At 38.3% G+C, this 18,967-nt stretch overlaps 1 protein-coding gene across 1 annotated transcript in view; it reads left to right on the top strand.

Moving 5' to 3' along the window:
* The first annotated feature begins 11,032 nt into the window (after positions 1–11,032).
* Positions 11,033–18,967, top strand: part of LOC140246323 (BTB/POZ domain-containing protein 7-like) — a 53,531-nt gene continuing 45,596 nt past the window's right edge. Inside the window, exons 1-2 of the mRNA XM_072325800.1 lie at positions 11,033–12,218; positions 14,307–14,515. Of these exons, the coding sequence (XP_072181901.1) occupies positions 11,033–12,218; positions 14,307–14,515 (1,395 nt within the window). The remainder of the gene's footprint in view (positions 12,219–14,306; positions 14,516–18,967) is intronic.

Here is an 18,967-nt window from a genome sequence, read left to right as displayed (position 1 = left end):
TTATTTTTTTTTTTAGCAATTTAAGCTTTTCTGCATTAGGCATACTCAAATATATACAGCCTGGAACTTAAACTGAAATCCTCTGATTTTTGTTTAATTCTCAAAAATATTCCAGGCCTCAGCAAAATGAGGACATGAATAGGATTGTCAATCTTGTGACAAAATTGCATACCGTAGTTGCAAGGTTGCAAGTATATAAATTTCAGAGACAATGAGCATGGTGCCTTTCAGCAAGCCACGTTACGATGCTTCGCTAGATGGGCCTCGTCTGTCACTTGAGAGACTTGTAGTCCAGGTATAAGACACATGAAGGTAGCCTGATACCATTGTGATTTGTGTCGTGTATCATTCACAGGGAATAATTTTTCAGCTCAAATTTGATTAGCAATTTCAACTGATGAACAATATTTCAAATGATATCCTGCACAATTCTATGGAAGAAAACTGCTACACAAAAGATAGTTTGTGTAGCAGTGGTGTAAAAATGCATAGCAAATTGCGATGCGATACCAGGAAAATTATTCTGTGATTCAGTAATCCATTATTTCATTTTACCCATTATTTGTGATAATCTCTTTCCTTGCCATTCTTCTCTTACCTTCACCTAGGTTAGGGGCTCATGGTCTGTTTTCTTCCTCCCTCCCTCTTCCTCTCTCACTCTTGATATCAGTGGCCATCATTTGCAGATTGTTCCTTTTTCACTGGGATGGAGGTAGAGAGGGTCGGGAGATAGGTCTTCAAATTGAAAACTCAGAATTCATGGTCTGTTGAAGGTCACTTAATTGAGATTTGCATAGTATTCATTGAAATGTAATCAGAAATTCTTGGCAAATTTTTGTTTGAAGTGCATTTGGAGCTCAGATTTTGTACTTGTTTGTTTTTGACATAAAATGCCAACTTTTGATGACATTTGATAGAAATTGAGAGATCTTACAAATGAGGACCAGAGACCCTGACTCTGAGCTGCATTGAAATGAAATATTTTATGTATTCATCTTGTTCGGGAAGATAGAATGGCCTTTCTATCAGCTCTATGAGGAAGAATAGTGGAGAAATTTGTAGCACACTCCTACATACCAGACATATTCACCACCGTGTGGCTCTAGCCGAGCCTCATGAGGAAAATCCATTTGCAAGCTTTCCTGCAGGACCCGATCGGAGCGCTTTTGGCAGCTGACTGCAAGGGTAGAGGGGAAATGAAATGAAAAATCCAATTTCAGATTCATTTCTGATAGGGTAGAGGCATGTGTGCAGAGAGTCCTGAAAGCACAAACCCTTACAGCTGTCTTGAGCTGAACATCTGTGACATTTTGCAATATTTGTTCGGAAGGCCTTTTTAAAATGTAGTAAATAAATAGCGGTGCCAGAGGACTGGAGTGATTTCTAAACTCAGACGAATTCCAAAAAGAGATGTACATTACGTGAGTTTGTAGTGAGATCACATTTTATGGCAGCAGTGCATTAGAGCTGCGGGTATAATAGCAAGCATCAGATCAGTCCATGGTCTTGCATCAGAGTATAAATCCTCAGATGCACATCGTCATACAAATCCAGAAGATTCACCCCATGGGCAGCATTCAGCATCAGATTGAAGTCTAGGTCAAACCGTTCCCTTCTCTGATGATAGGAAGTGATTTCATGTACTCTTTGAAATTTTTCTGGAGTGGATCATGGAGTGGGACAGCTTTCATCTTTTGAGAAGCATAGCCGATACACCATTTTATTTGTTTCCATGTCTCAACAGTGACTATCGGTATAATGTGTTCGAACATCATTCATTTTTGTAAAGAGACTCTACCACATCAGGGCCCCGTTGCTAGAAACTTTGCGTTTAAACGCAACTTGCAACTGATTGTCACTGGCCAATCAAAATCATTGTTGCATGCATGTCTTCTTAATAGGGCAGACCCTGAGCCAATCAGAATGGTTGTTTCAAAATTAGCAATTATTTACAATTGATTGCAACTTTCTTGCAACGGGGCCCTGGAGAAATGAAGGTTACACTTTTTTTCATTTAAAATGTGCATTGTCTTGTTCTTGGTATAAGCAAAATTCAGAATAGAAGCATTTTCTGTGTCGTTGCAATTCCAATTTATTTTTGTGTTTTTGTATTTTAATTGCATTTAAAATACTGTGAGCAATGTTTATCATGAATATTCACTGAAATTGATTATAAATAAAGTCCATACTATACACATATTCATATATTCAATGTCCTTTTATACTCGGCTGTAAAAAATGGAGAAGAAATGATTTAATAAACCAGTGCGGTAAACATGCACAGTAAAGATGCTTTTGACTGCTGATCGTGAATAGCACACGTCTTCTGCATCTTGTTTATAATACAGTGACCAGTTGTTGGTACATCACCCTTAAGCCTTTGGTCCTTCGCACTGAGGTACGCTAGAGCTGATAAATCCACTCAAATGCTGTGATTCAAGGTCATCTCTCGCATAATCTGAGGTTTGTAGGTAAAGCCTGAAGCCTAATGGTTGGCACGCGTCCCGTACAGAGCCAGCGGCGTGGACACCAGCCTAACCAAGGCAATCCCTCAAACGTGGGTGTACATGTGGGGTGAAGGGGTGTAATCTTGTGCAAAGACCCGTTTGAAAGGAGCGTACATCCCTTCAATCCCGTCAGCTCCTCAGACCTTGAACCCAGGCAGGCTTTCTTGCTGTCCTGATATGATTAACCCTTCTGAACTCATGAAGACGGTAACTAGACAGTAGCAAGCAGAGAGATGACAGGAACGGATCCGAGATGTGGAAACATGACCTAAAGAGCTAGGGTCAAGAACCAAATGTGTGATTTTAGACTACATGACTCGTATTGGAGAGGTTTAGATATCAGTGAGTAATGACAGCATGATGGAAAGAAATATCCTCCTTTAGAGTAATGCACATGTAGACATAATGATCAATGATTTCTTTTTCCAAAGAGGCAGCTAAAGTGAAAAGAGAGAGAAAAAAGTGCTCAGCAGGTTAGGAGAAATTTGAGCAGAATTTCACCAGTTCTGGAAGAGGTACAAAGAACCATTTGAAATGTCTGGCAATTTGTCTTGTCTTAGGAGTTCTGGAAATGGAGAACCTTTCAATTAGTCAATTCTTCAAACTTCAAAATGCAGTGATTTTTTTTAATTTTTTTTTTATCATGATGCCTTTTTTTTTTTTATTTCATCTTGAAAACATGAATTTTGTAGAATTTTCAAGACTGAATCTTGTAAAATAGTGAAAACAATGTTCATGGTATTGTTGAACTGAGACATAAAAAACAGATGTTGCTTTTGATGACATGATTTAAGTCAGAGTACGTACAAGATAAAAAATGCATCGGTAGAGCACAGGTAATATCTTTGGTATCATTGGATAATCTTGTCAAGGACCTGACTGGTTATTGATAATTTTGTGAGAAGATGCTCATCAGCTAATTAGCTAATTAGACGATTTGTATTTGTAAGATGTTGTGAGAACAAGGCATGGAAATGAGTACAGCAGAATTGTGTGTGTTTGTCTACTCAAACACTTTCTACGTGTATATTGGGAAGTGTGTGCATGTGAACTTGTTTTATGTGTACGTGCAATTTCCCATCCTTTTCAGCAGAGGGTCTGATGGGATCAGAAAAATTTCCCAAGTGCAGTGACATTGCAGGTCTCACACCTGTAGATATGGTGGACTTTTTTCTGGGTCCCAGCATTGAACCGTACTCCAAGTACTACAAACTGTAGGGGAAACCATGTGACTGTCATAATAAATACTCAGATGGTTTGACGAAGGGTAGTTCCTGTACAAATTTAACCCCACTGGGAGGCTGGAAATGTGTTCAGACAGATGTAGAGGGTCTACATCTGTGTCAATGTAGATTCATAACATACAGGCAGTATTTAATTTGAATGTCTAGTCTGGCTTCGAGGACCCTTGGGTTGAGCGTAAGTGGGAAAACCAACCCTACAAATTTTAGGATTGCAGCAGAACATAAGTTACACCTTGCACTTTTCCACTTGTTTTAGGGTCAACATATCTCTGAGAAAGGAAGTTTTCATAAAATTTTGTTTTACAGATCACAATTGTTGTGTGATAGATCACCATTGTCAAATAGTACCACATTTCAAAATAATGTCCCTCTGTTGAATCTGAAATTTGAGTGAGCACTTTTCATAGCATTTGATCAGTGAAAATATATTCATACGATATCTTTTGGTGTTAAGATTTTGAAAAGAAATATTGATTGGTAGTAGACTGGGATGGTCCACACCTTGAAATTTGAGCATGTTGCAAGCTCAGAATCTGAGAATATTGTAGAAATTGTATGTGCGTGGAGAGCATGTCACGAGCATGTAGTATGCAATATTTTGCAGCTTATCTCTCTTTGTGCTGCTTACATTCAATGTTCTCTCTCATATTCTGCACACAAATATGTACTAGGCAGTTTGATGTTTCTTGTATGTTTTGCACATGTTTTTCACATTTTATTTTGAGCTTGTTGCAAATTCTTGAGGATGTTGCATAGTATGATTCAGGCTTTTGAGGATGTTGCATAAAAATTTGAGGATGCTGCAGCAACATGATGAAAACCCTTGTGGACCACCCTGGTAGACATTGATTTATTATATTATTTCAGGTATTTATTATTTCAGGTATCATGTAGTACTCTATGAAAGAGAACTTATTTCTCAACCTCTCAATTTGCAAAGCTGTATGAAGATTACCAGTTATTTTTTTCTCAGAGGAGAAGCTTGATAAAAATTTAAGAAACTAGGCAGAATAATACCTAATGGGTAGGTACATTGTACATGGTTCCTTAGACTCTGAAGAAAGATGCCTTTTCAGTGCCTGCTGCCAGAAATATGCCTTTGTCAGTATTATTACTGCAATCACCTTGGCAGTTGATTTCAGTCAGATTAGGGAATCAAGACATTTTGTAAAGATGCGCATCACCATGGTTACATCAGGATGAAATTGCTAGCAGTGTTGAGAGAGCACAGCCTGAAAGAAAGAAAAAAAAAAAAAGCAGCTATACGTAGGTAGCGGTGAAAGGCCTAACCCCAAGGCCCTCTTCTTGCTGCTAGATAGAAGGGAAGTATGGAAGACAGGGAGTGGAGACATTTGGTTTGCTACCAGGAAAGGTGGGAACAGACGGCAATGGAAGGGTTTCACCTAATGGCTTGTGGGTTGCTTTGAATGAAGTCTCCCTTTTCTTTGACTAGCTGTTTAACCTGTTGAGGACAAACTGATTTTGCTTCATCACGCATTTCCCATAGACACCTGCCCGAGTATAATACTTGGGACTCATCCTCAACAGAATCCTGACTGGGCAATTTTGAAAGAGCTAGAAGTTAGTCTGAACAAAAAAAAGAGTAGTATTTTACTAGCACAACAGTGAAAATGTTATCTAAATGGGATTCAAAGTAAGGGGGTTATGAAATTTGAAAGATTCGCTGATTTTTGCTTAACAATTGTCAAACAGATGATATGAATATAATGCAAATGAGTATGGTGATGAAGTCATCACCTCACAATTTCCCACTAATCGTGTGCCAAAGAATGATGAAGATTTAATTCTTCAGCAATAAAAGTGTAAAACATAATGTTACATGTATTCCCAGCTGAACAACTTCAAAATAGTAAATGATCAGTCAGATATTTTAGACTGGGGCATAATTGTGTTGAAATAAATAATCTGGAAATTGTATGATTTTATGTACAAACTATGTAGCAAGTGATGGTTCAATGGCATTATCAACTTGCTGTGTGCATATTCAAATTGACTATTTACAAATTTGTATTGAACTGTGTTGTGAAAATAAGCAAAACTTCGCAAGTTTTTAAAATCCCTAATATTTATCTGACTTTAATCAGATTTGTACTCTTGTGCTTGTGAAATTTTATTCTTTGTTTTCAGACTAACTTTTAACTGGTCTGGAGTGACCCTTTAAGATAATATGAAGAAGGGAAGATCAGTAGTATTTAGTTAGAATGGTATCCAATTTACCATTTAAAAGATGTTCTCTAATGCAATATTTGTGGTACTGTAGAAAACTCTTAAAACAGTCAATTCTTCAAATTATGTTTTCATATTTCTATGGACTCAGTTTCCTTTTTAAGTCCTCTATACCAGCTTTGGCAGTAGCCACTGTTGTACTGATGATAAACAAGCACAACAGCATTTTCAAAGTCACCAACTTTTTCTCTTTTTTTGGGGGGGGGGGGGGTAGAGGCTACTAATACTGATGAATGATAAATTTTGTATTGTGTACTTGAATCAAATGAAGTCAATGTTCTCCTTATTTTTCACCTAAGCATCAGCCCTCGTTCTAGTTCAGATAGAATGGAAAGAGGTACTGTAGGCTACTGTTTAAGGTTGTTGTTGTTGTTTTTTTATATAGACTTGTCAGTTTTCAGTAAAGGGAGAGGTACAGAGTAGAGAAATAAAGAAGAGCATGGCATAAAGATATAAAACAACTAGACAGGATGAGGGAAGTTGTCAGAAGAAGACATATAGATAGGAAGAGAGAAAGCCGGGAGTAGAGGAACAGTGTGGATCATTGGAGTTTGTGGAATCTCCAGCATTACCACTTACCATTAATCTGACAATTTCCTGAGGGGATATCATATCGCTGACAAAAGTATCACTTTTTGCTCGTTCCCCGTTGACACGTGTGTGGTGGTTATAACAGGGAAAAGGGAAGCAGTGATAAAACAGCACAGGAGTATTTCACATGGTTCATGATTCATGTAAGCCAGAAATCACAGTACAGGGAAAAGAGGAAGACCGTCACACTGAGAGTTGTATCCTGTGACTTTGGGTAGGGTGTCTTCAAAAGGTTACTAAAGCCTAAATCATCCTTTCTTTGAATTTTTCCATATTATATAGGAGACTTCTAATTAGCCATGACTCGTCCTCTCTCTAGATGGAATTTCCATTTTTCTTTTCTATGAACTGCTCTCTGTCCTTGATTCTTATTGAAATAACCTTCCAATTGAGTTTCCCTGTTTCTATGTGTGGTATTTATGTATGTTTGTTTGCATGTGTGTGTGTGTGTGTGGGGGGGGGGGGGGAGTGGTAACACAAAGTGCCCATGAGCACACCCCACAGCTCCACTGACATGTATTCTTCTAAACATAGGTTAGATGAGTTTTTAACGCATTTGTTTTTTGTTACATAGGCACATTCATTTTTTTTTTTTTAAATCATACCATACAATGTATGTCTGTTATTCAAAATATGTGTACATGTGTATGTGAGATGTCTGAAAGGTTGCTCTGTACCCATTCCTCTCATTCCATGTAAAAACCGAGCCTTCTTTATAAGTGTGTTCATAGTGAGTTAACTGATCTCTATAAGCTGTATATTGGGTGTGTGTATGCACCTTGTTCATCAGATCACAACAAGTTTCTTTATGGTTGTCTGAGTGTTCTTTCTGAACATGAAGAACTTGAGGGAAGTGCAGAGGGGTTTCAGACTTAGAAAAGATTGCCTATGTGCATGTGGTTATGAATATTATATGTTTAATGTTAATAAAGTCATACATTTTTTTTTTTTTTTTAGGTCTGTAAGTGTTCCAAACATATTTCTCAGGCCATGTGTTCAAATTGCGGTCGTGAGGTGTTATCATTTAAACTTATCTCGACTTTGTATTCACTTCAGCCATGATATGCACATTATACATACATACTCCTACATGTGATTGTATCAATGGTTGCTTTTTTTGATTGACAAGCTAGAGTTTGAGACAGACTGTCACATGGAATATCATTTGTAGTTGCTACACCCATGTGTAGGGAGACTGATTTCAATGTATGATCACGCACGTATTAAAATCACTTTTAAGAAATGTGATTATAAACAAACTTGTTTGAAAGTCTGAAACCCCCTCTCACTTTACCATACCTGCTGCATAGACCAAGAGTTTTAATATCATTCTACCCTATCACTTTCTCATATGGTCTTTCTGCATGATTATTTATACGAACATTGCCTGTGCCATCCTAATCAAAACGGCAGTCTTGGACCAGGCGAGTGGCATGCGAATAATGGATGTTATCTAGTCTGGTGCACCATCCCTCCCAGCAACCATGCAAACAGTGTATAATCTTTTTTTTTCTCCATAATGCCAGAGTTCATTCTGGTGCTACCACTTTGCTACCTACTCTCGCTGTTTTTCTATCTATCAACCTGTCTTTGCCATCGTCTGCCGCCTGCTTGTTTATGATAATGTAGGCTTTCCTTTCAGCATCCCACCCATCTCTTTCTTCCATCAGTCTGCTCACCCTTTTTCATCCACCTTACTCATCCTTCCTTGCTAGTCAACCTCCTCAATTTTGTGCAATTTTGTCCTCTCCATGTTTTCACAATTGTTGCTTTCAAACGCCTGGGAATTTTATTTTGCTTGCTAGTGAATGCACATAGTGTTTACTGTAGAAGTTTTGTATCACGAAGAGGTTGCATGATGAAATGATCTGTAACGCTTAGATTTAATTACGAGGTAAATATTTTTTTTCAAGCAAAAGTAAGGCAGTTATGGTACCTTCATGTAAATCACTCACCTTATTCACTGTGACATAGTGGTGAACACAGACTCACACATTGAATAGAGATCAGGACACATTATTTTTAGCCTGAGCAGATAGAAATTAAACTTTGTGATTAGATAGGTTGTGTGAGTTCTGATCCTTTAATACCCACTAAGACAAAATGCTAGAAACAGAAACCAAATGTGCCTAATTAAGGAAAATACATGAATTTACGGACATTGGGATATTGGTCACTCTTATGATTACAGAGACGCCAACTCTCCCGCTTTCTACGGGAGATCTCCCACCGAAAACCTATTTTTGCAAAATCTCCCGTTCTCCCGCCTGAGTTTTAATTTCTCCCGCCCTGGCTCTGTGTCTCCCGCTTGAAATTATTTCTTACTTAGTGTCATCGTATGTTAAAAAAATAAGCCTTAGATAGCATGAGAGAGCATCTAGAACCCTAAAGCTTCCACTTTATAACCCTGGCCGCAAGGAAATTCACGCTTTGCGCTCGTGATGTGCGCGAGCCAAGTTGGAGTCTCCCGTTTGCTAGGGGTTTCAGGCGGGAGAATCTCCCGATCAGAAGGTGCCTGGGGATGGAGTCTCTGTGATTATGATCATTTGGTTTTGAGTTTTGACTGACTTACATTTTATGCCTGATGTAACTATCTCCATTCCTATGTATTTGGTGGTAAAATGATGAAGAAAATTTGAAATAACTAACAATAGCAGTATATAATTGAGAAGTGCAATGTTCTTTGTATTGTGGGAGTGCCTTGTGTTACTAAATCAGCTCAAATGAAGGGAAAAGGGTCTCTACACTAATTTATCTGCTGCAGCAACAAATATTGTCAGTGCTTTGCTGAGAGTGACCTGAAGTATTAGTCATCAATTTAGCCAGGTCCATTGGTCTCAAACGGCACCATTTGAGGAGTGACAGTCCACTACTTGTCTTTCTGATGCTGATGAAGTAACGGGTACAACCAGTGTTCATTATGATGTAACACTTGCTCATTTTCAGGTCTTGCAATGTCGATGATTAAGTGTTGTTAGCTTGTGCTGGTAGGCTTATGTATGGTCATTTGATACAGATGAGGGTAACAATTTGTATTGTCAGACACAGGGTATATAAGATATAATTTGTATTGTACAGTAGTTGTGAAGGCTGTAGTACAATTCACAAACATATTTGTCATGATTGGTAGGCAAAACCTGGAAAATGCAAGGTTAAAGTTTTAATGCTGGAAGGTAACTAGGACATTGTATTTTCTTTTTCTGTATATGATATTTCCTAAGTCATGCACTCATTTGTGAAAATACCACGTTGTGTTTGAGATAATAAATTCAGTATAGCAAATGCCAACCACTTTAAAAACAGGTTTTAGGAAATGTTTCACCTCTTAGATTTGGTTGAATCGATGGACAAGTATTTGATTAAAAATCAATCATCATGTTCAGGATGGTGTCACGTCACCATGTTCAGTCACTAATGCACAAGCTCCTTCAGAAGAATGTCTCAAAGTTATGTGTGTAAGTGCTGCACTAATGGGATATTGATTTATTAATGGCTTCTACATTCAGGGTTGTATGTTATATTAACAGTTGGAAATATTTTCCTCTGGTACGTCTCCTTTCGCTGCATGGATAATTATGATGACAGGAAATGTGTCTTCTTTAAAGGTTTTGGGGTAAAAAAGAAAAAAAAGAAAAAATGTGCAAGGCTTTTATTACCATGACAACAGACACATGAAGTGAGCTGAGCTAACCATTGCCTTATGTTGTAATGAGTTTCTGCTATACCCAGCTGGCAATATTTCTTCATGGCAAAGTATTTTTACTGATACCATACCCACATTTAGAGTACCTTCAACTGCCCTGAACAAATCTCTGCTGCTATTTAAACAAAAAAGACCTCTGTGTGTATCTAAAGGAGGTGCAGTTGTATGCTTTATTTTGTAAAACTTAACACACCTTTTTATATCACTATAGATGCATTATTCATTTCACCACTTATGCGATTCTAATCAGCCAACAAGATAATTGATTGTATTTCACTTTTTTGTTGCCTCTTTGTGCAGAAATCCGATGAGTCACAGCAAAGTGGGGTGGACATGATCTTGATCATCCGTCAGCCTCCCTGGCTAGATTGGGAAGATTGCTGAGGTTTAGATACGGCAGGACATTAAGTCATCAAGCTACCGGTATGCCTGCCTGCAGAGCACGCGAAACCTTTTCAGACTGCTAATGAAGCATGGCTACCCCATGCGTGTTTGCAAATTATGACCTGGATCAGGGAAGGATGTAATTAATGTATGATCGAGACAGCTTTATTACCCATCGCTGACAGTTTGGTTGCATTTCTCATCCCAGTCTCCTGAAGATCTGGTGCTGTTCAACACTGTGTGCTTGTGGTAGAGTTTTATCTGCAACAGCAAGCCATCCCATAGTCAACCAGTTTGTGGTGAATTTTGCAGAAAAATGTAAAATTTGAAAGTTGAGGAGTGACAAGAAGTGAAGAATGGGTAGTAACCCATCTAGTCAGAGGGACTCCCCAGAGTCCCCTGGTGATGAACCAAGGACATCATCGAGAGAGCATGCAGGTACGATGCTCCCCTCCAGCCATCATGGTCCTCTAGGGGATGAGGTCCTTGAGACTCCTCGCCAGACCCTGCCATCTCCCTCCAAGATTGACAAAGTCAAGAAGAAGAAGCCACCGAGTTTCTCCTCTCTAAAGCGAAAGATTGTGCGCAGGAAAACTGCAGGGAAATTTCAGGACCATGCGCGATCAATGCGAGACTTGATAGCGACATGGAATCCTCTAGATGTGTGCTCGCTCATCGAGGAATATGATGCCCTTGCAGCTTTGAAAGAAGTCACCATCCAAACGGACTTGGCCAGACCATCAGCACTGCCTCTCAAAAATGACCTGCTGCAGTTGTTCAACAGTAGACTCTGTGCAGATGTCAACCTTATCTTCAAAGGGACTGTGTTCCCTGCTCATCGTGCCATCCTTTCTGCAAGGTGCAGTTTCTTCAGAGAACTCTTGCGAAGGAACCCGACTGTTGGAGCTGAGGTGCAGGTGGATCTCGGTTGGTCTGGAGTGACAGTAAATATGTTTTCTGCATTGCTGAGATACCTGTACACAGGCGAGTTCAACACTCAAGATTCAGAACTGGAGAACCTTGATGTGTTGATAAGACTTGGAGAGCGATTTGGAACCCCAAATGCTCTTGAACAGGACCTAAGAATGTTGCTAGAAACGGGTCATTATGGAGATGCAGCCCTTGTGTTTTCTTGTGATGCAGAATCATCAGGTGCGCATGCTTCGGAAACTGCAAGAACAGTAGTAGGGAGTTCTGTCAAGTGCCATAAAGCAATTCTTGCTGCCAGATCACCATTCTTTCATAGTGTGTTGCAACGACGGCAGCAATCGAGCAGTGACTCAAGCGTAAGAACGTTACCAAGTATTACCAGAATTGTGCTAGACGAATCTGTCATACCCAAGAAGTATGTCCATGTGTTGCTGTTTGCTCTATACCAGGATACAGTGGATCTTAGCCTAGTCTTGCCAGATAGCCCAAGTGTTGGGAGCCTTGGTGAAGCTCAAGCCATGGCTTCAGGGAGAACACCCCTAACTAAAGTGGAGCAGGCCATGGAGTTATACCAGATTGCCAGATTCTTGGACTTCACAACGATGGCTCAAGGTAAGGAAATGTCCATGTGTGATATGGTTTTTATACCCTTCATTTGTTTAAAACGAGAGTGTATAAAACTGAAATCTAACTGATGATTCATAGGGTTGTGTATAAGGCCAAAAAAAAAAATTGTTGCATTGGCGTAACATGAGATTTTCAAATAGGGTCGGTTGGGCGGATTTTTTTTTTTTTTGCTACCTGCATTTTACGTGTAAAACTCGTGCTCAGCTCAGTAAACAGTTACAACTGCTGCACCGAATGTGCTGTGTTCATCTATTCTACAAATCATTTATGAGGCCGATATTACTGGAATTATACCCCTTCACAGAATTTAAAGATGTTGAAATCCCTATCCTGAATGTTTTCACTTCATATTTTACTATTTTGACTTAGATAAGATAGATGCAAATTGACCCATATGTACGATCTTTTCATCGCACACGGCGATCTCTATTACAGTCCCACATATACAGATTCGTGTAAATTCTCCACACAAGAAACCTATGGCAAAACTGTGCACAATACATCGCAGTCTGAATGCTACATATACACTGAATAAATCTTGTTAGAGTACGTGTCTGTGTTGGAAACAGATGACGTACTGATCAAGGAAGGCTTATGCGATCGCGAGGCGCTAGATCTCTCCCTCGTACATCCGATATCCCCAGAGCCGTTTCCACTTCCGGGTTTGTGCGATCGCGATCGCAATCAACAAGATATTTGATATCGATAGCAAAAAATAATAATAAAAAAACATGGGGTCGGCGGAATTTTTAGGGTCGGGCGGGTTACGCCAATGCAACAATTTTTTTTTTTTGGCCTAATATACACGATATATTACTCAAGTATATGTTTATAGCAAAGTACAATGCATATCCATTAAAGGTCCAGTTTACCTTTGGGAGCAGTGATTTAAAAAATGTTCAAGATGTCACATTTGATGCTTATGTGTCTAACAGGTCTGTTGTATCACAAAACATCCTACAATCTAAAATTTTCATAGTAAAGCCTAAAATATAAGAAGATATTGGTGTTTTTTACAATAAACCGTAACTGTAGACGGTTTAGCCTGGGAACATTTTATTATAACTATTGTTCACATTTTGTGTATTTAACAATACTTAACATCGATTATACGGATTCAAATTTTTACAGTGGTTGTTTCTAGCCCTAACTCACATTTTAGAATTATTATGAAGTACTAATGCTGGGTGTTTGTTTCATCTGCAAATGGTAAATTATGCCTTTAATATTTGTTATGACTTGAAGTTATGCATCTGAATCATTCATATTTGTTTTCACAAGACGTTTCGCGCTATAATTCTGTAACGCGAGAAGGCCTCATCGCGAGGCTTCTTGACTTTCTTCGTTCAAGTTTTGCGCAACGTTTGAGACCAAATTTGCAACGTCCGCGCATACTTTTGCGAAGCCACGCCCATTTTTGTCACGAAATGTCGCCCCAAAACGGGCACAATTTTGTGATTTTGTGTACATTTCCTATGGAAAACAGTGCTCTGTCATGAAAGTCATAAAAGCCTGATTATTTTTACAATTAATCACTTTCATTGATTAATTTTGTGCTAATTATGGTAGAAAAGTGGTTAGTGACAATTACTAATGAAAAACAAAGAAAAAACAAAAGTTGAAAAACAAAGAAATACATAAGAAATTGAAATGAGTTTTGGAAGTTTTTGTGATGTACAATTGTTGAATATGCTAAAACAGATTTACAGATCAAAAATTAGACTCTCAATGCTTTTAATTAGACTAAAATATCACCTTGAGCTTAATTTGCATAATTAATTAATTAAAATTAGAAATTGATTGTTTCAAAAAATCTTATGACACAGTCTTGTAGATTATGACGCGGGTCTCACGCATGCAAAATTTCATCGCGATCGCACCACCGATGGCCGAGATCTTTAGGGTTAAAAATGTTTACAAGCAATACCCTCGACATGATATTTGTACTGTGATTATCCAGGAAGTTTAGTAACATTTCATTGTTAATTTACTTGCTCCATAAGAGTTAGTCGTGCCAAGGCAGTATGTTGACATATCAATTCAAGCTCTTTTTTCTTTTCTTCTTACTACCAGCATGTGAAGACATCATTGCCCGAAGCATCACCACAGAGAACCTAGTGTCCATCCTGACGTGGAGCCTAGAGCCTCATGGTTCCCACTGGGTCCATCGTCAGGCCCAGCAGTACCTCCAGGAGGAGTTCTGTGCTGTGGCAGCTTCACCGGTCCTCTTTGAGCTCCGGGAGTCACAACTCATCATGGCTCTCAAGTCAGATTTCCTCCAGGTAGGTCTTACTTTCCTCCTCATCAGTGTCCTCTTCCTCCATCATCTATACCCCTCTCCTCCCCCTCTCTTCCCTTCCAATTTCCTCTCGTCTTCCTTCTCTCCCCCCCCCCCCCCCTTCCTCCATAGTGGTGATAGCCATGTTCGGACAATCTTTCAGGGCTGCTCAGGACAGCAAAAAGGACATGCACTCAATAAATATGCTATCATTCTAAGACTGCCACTATTAATTCTCATGCTCAGGACTGGTGTTCCCAACTTGTTTGCATGATAAATGATAATAGCACACTCTGAAGATGTATCAAGGCATGCATATAAAGGCAGAATAGTGGTATTGTTGTTGTTGTTTTATTGATTAATGTAATCCATTTCAGTGAAGTCCGTATGCGTGATTGTGCTGGAGAAAAAGAAAAGGCCAAAGTTGGGTTTGATCCAGGGTACTAGTAGTCATGATGTACATCACATGTTTGTACTATACTGTATTATTGTGCAATAACTAACAGTGGCCCCTTCAAAAACATGTTTACACATATATTTGCATTTTATATTAACAAGTAGTGTGCTTGTAAATATATAGTAGCTGCAATGATGGTGCCCATTGCTGAAAGGTATCTTGCTGGGATCAAATGGCTTTCCAGGCACTATTCTTGGCTGATATTGTCCACTATATTCTTCTGTGGTTGACCACATAGGAGTATGGCTAATAGTATGAGACCACTGATGGGCCATCATAACTCGTCTCGAGGCTACTCTGGGATGCTATTTAAAGTACCCAAAACAAAACAAAACAAATATAGGTACTCCATGTGCAGTATTTATAGCAGAAATGAATGAGTCATATTTTGTTGTTTATTCTATTATTCAGTTTATTATTAGGTATCCTGTTAAACAGAGTAGATGATATTTTTAAAGCTTGTATGTGGCATAAATATGTCTGAATCAACAGTTCATGTGATGGTAAGTGTAGAGATATTCTATCAATCTTTGAAGTGAAAATGAACATAAATTTGACATTTCCAGTGCAGCATGTTTTATAGTAGAATCTCCCATACTGAATTATCACTAGTTCATATGTATTGCTTGTAGTGATACATAAAGGAAATTCATTCTCTAGATATGGTAAGTTACATGACAGCAAGAAATGTTCCAGATTAGACTATTGGGTGGTTCTGTCTTATCAATCATAAATCATAGGAGTGTTGTACAGGAATCAATGCCGCAACTGACTCACACACATATTTTGAAAATTGCTCAGAATATTCTTACACCATGCTTTTTTTTTTTTTTTTGATTTGTTTGTTTGTTTGTTTTTTCACAGAAATATGCTGTGATGTGATGGTAGATGTTAGATTGCTGTTGCTCAGAAAGGGCACTATTTGCTTTCAGGTGTCTACTGTACATATTTAGATGAATGGTGTAATGGTTTGACCTGCTTCTGTCTTTGCCAGTACTTCCTGCCACACATGGTCTTCTACAGTTAAATTTGATCTGTGCTAGTTTGTTAGTCTGTGTGATTACACAAAGGTATGTGATTTACAAATATTTTGGAATTGGATTTGTATCATATAGAAGCAAGAGATTATTAAGCAGAGATATGAGGATATGAGGAATGAGTTTTCTTCTATTTGTCTGTCCTATCTACAAATGAAAGTTGTAAGATTGCAGCTGCTAATCTACATTTTTATCAAACATGTTGGGAAAAGGAACCAGTGGTACCAGGAACCAGCAGTAGATGACAGGTTTGATTCCCACTGGTTCTTTTTTTTTTCCACATGTCTGTTAAAAATGCAGATCAGCAGTTGCGATCTTACAAATTTCATTTGTTCAGAGGGCAGACAAATTGAAGAAAATTCATACCTCATTGATTTGTATTGTTTAAGGTGGATTTTAGTAATCTTCACAGTATTATGAGTAGTGTTTAAGATGTGATCGCAGAATGATTTTCATGAAAATGAGGGGAAAAAGTGAAAGAAAAAAATTTAGTAGAGGAGTCTTGATACTAATTTCCTTGCTTGGTCAGAGAACATAAGTAGATATCTCAAATGTTACTTGAAAATGAAAGCTGGAATATTAAACTTGGCTCTTATCAATTGTTTAAACTTTCAGATAAAATGGAATAATGATTAAATCATAGGGGAGTAAGTTCTAGGAGTTTGAAATTCTAGTATTTTGTATTGTCATTCTGAAGCCAGTGGTATTTTGGTAAGCACAATGTTAATCCTCATTGATCAGTCCACTGGTTGTGCTCTTAATACTAGTACCCAAAAGTTCTGTCAAGAGAACAGTTTGTGCCCTATGCTGCTAAATATCATGAATAATCATGAGAAGTCTTTGACTAACAACTTGAAGTATTGTTATGGAAGTATCCTGCATTATCTGCTGAATGACTATGTCTTGATTTAAAGTAAAAGGTAATGTTTTAGAGAGATGGGGAGAAAGTGACAGAGAGAGAGAAAGGAGAGAGTTTGTGGTAGTATCTGATTTGTCTCCATACAGAAGTATCAAAAAGTTCCTCTTGGGCCTCACTGCATTTGCAAATTTACAGTAAATATATAGTATCCAGCAGCTAAAAAGGCAAAAAAAAAAAGTGATCTTCTGAGTTCTGAAATCTAATAATCTGTTGATGTGGTAGTTCATATTGTTGCAAGTTACCCATTTAGTAAGTTTTTCATGGTCTCATGGCACTAGAGTTGGTTGAACTCATCAGCTTTGTTCGATTTTGTAAAGTGTTGGCATGTGTCTTCAGTTATAGGGAAGTCCGTGGCAGATCATTAGCTGAGATAGACTTCACTGTATTGGCAGCTCCCCCATTTCAATGTCCCTCATGGCATTTAAGACAAATTCAAGATGACAGAAAGTTGCCCTCCAAAGATTTTTCTCAAGATGGTGAGATCTAGAGGTCAGCAGGAGACTTCACCTTCCTTGAAGCAGGATGTGTCAGTCTCTCCTATGGCCTTGGCACGGGATGTGTGGTGGAAGGAAAGGCCCAGGAAGGTTTCAAGTGGTATCCCAGGGTTCAACGGAGCACTTTGTTTAGATGGAAATCCAGTGAGTTCAGTCTCCACTGACTCCACCTCAAAACTCCTTCTCCAAAATTTGATGCAGCTTGTACAGTAGTTGCTCTTTCAAAAAACTTCTGGTATTTTTGATGCATGACATACATTCATTTCATATATGCTCAAGTAGATCATACAATCTAAGAGGTAATATGCATCTGAAAATTAGTCTCTTAGTCTCAGAAAGACATGACACATTCTGCTTTTTCCTCTTTACAGATTTATTACTCAGTTTGAGATGACATAAAAAATAATGATTAGTTCAATTCAAATATCATGTGAATTGTACTGATTACATCTTTCAAAATAGTTTATAGCAGTGTATGGACAAGTAATTGACTATTTGTCAATTTTGTACATTTTTTATGCCTCCGCCTGAAGGGTGCCGGAGGCATTATGTTTTCGGGTTGTCCGTCCGTCCGTACGTTCCGTCCACATTTGTTTACACGATAACTTGAGTGGAATTTTACCAAACTTGGTCCAGTTGTAAATTATGATGGGGCAATTACTTGATTAGATATTGGGTGAAATCGGCTGCGGTCAAAGGTCAAAGGTCAAGGTCAAATCATGAAATTGTATCCGTTTACGCTATAACTCAAGACTGGATGAAGCAAATGTCACCAAACTTTGTCTAAGGATGACATATGATGGGGCAATTAATTGTGTAGTTTTTGAATGAAATCGGCAAGAGGTCAAGGTCAAGGTCAAATGCTCAACATTTCACTATTTTCCCCATATATATGCAATTCCTGAAGGTATTTTCTTGAAACTTAGTGTATACATGTACTACCAAATGAAGATTCTCCAGAGAGATTTTCAGGTCACGAGGTCAAAGGTCAAAAGGTCAAAGGTCAGGTGAAAACGTTCAAATTTCACTTTTTTCTCCATATCTCGTTCAAGGTTCAAGGTACATTTGTATCTTTATGGAACTTGGTACATACACTTGTACTGACTGGCAGGGATTATCAAGGGACTTTAGGGGTCATGGGTCAAAGGTCAAGGTCAACTCCTCAAAATTTCACTATTTCCCTAGGAGAACCATGCATTATGGCGGAGGCATACCAGTCGCCATAGCGACATTTCTAGTTTTTTTTTTTTTTTGCCTCAATAGAAAGAAGATAATAAAATTTTCCTCTATTTAAGAAAATTCACATGTTCTCTGTGAAGCTTTAGCATAGCCTGTGTGATGAACTTTTTATCCCCTGAATATGTTCTGATGATCTCTGCTGAGAGTGATAAGTCATTACTGAGACCTGAAATAATTTAAGACAGGAGAGAGAGGAATAATTTTTTCTCTTTTTTCTCTCATAGCATTCACATTGAAATGTTTGTCAAATTAGGAACAATTAGACAAGAATTCAAGTTAATTCAATCCAAGTCAAGGACCATTAGCTTGA

Source organism: Diadema setosum, chromosome 1 (assembly GCF_964275005.1).
Source record: "Diadema setosum chromosome 1, eeDiaSeto1, whole genome shotgun sequence".
NCBI classification, from domain to species: domain Eukaryota; kingdom Metazoa; phylum Echinodermata; class Echinoidea; order Diadematoida; family Diadematidae; genus Diadema; species Diadema setosum.
This window is presented reverse-complemented; position numbering and strand designations above follow the sequence as displayed.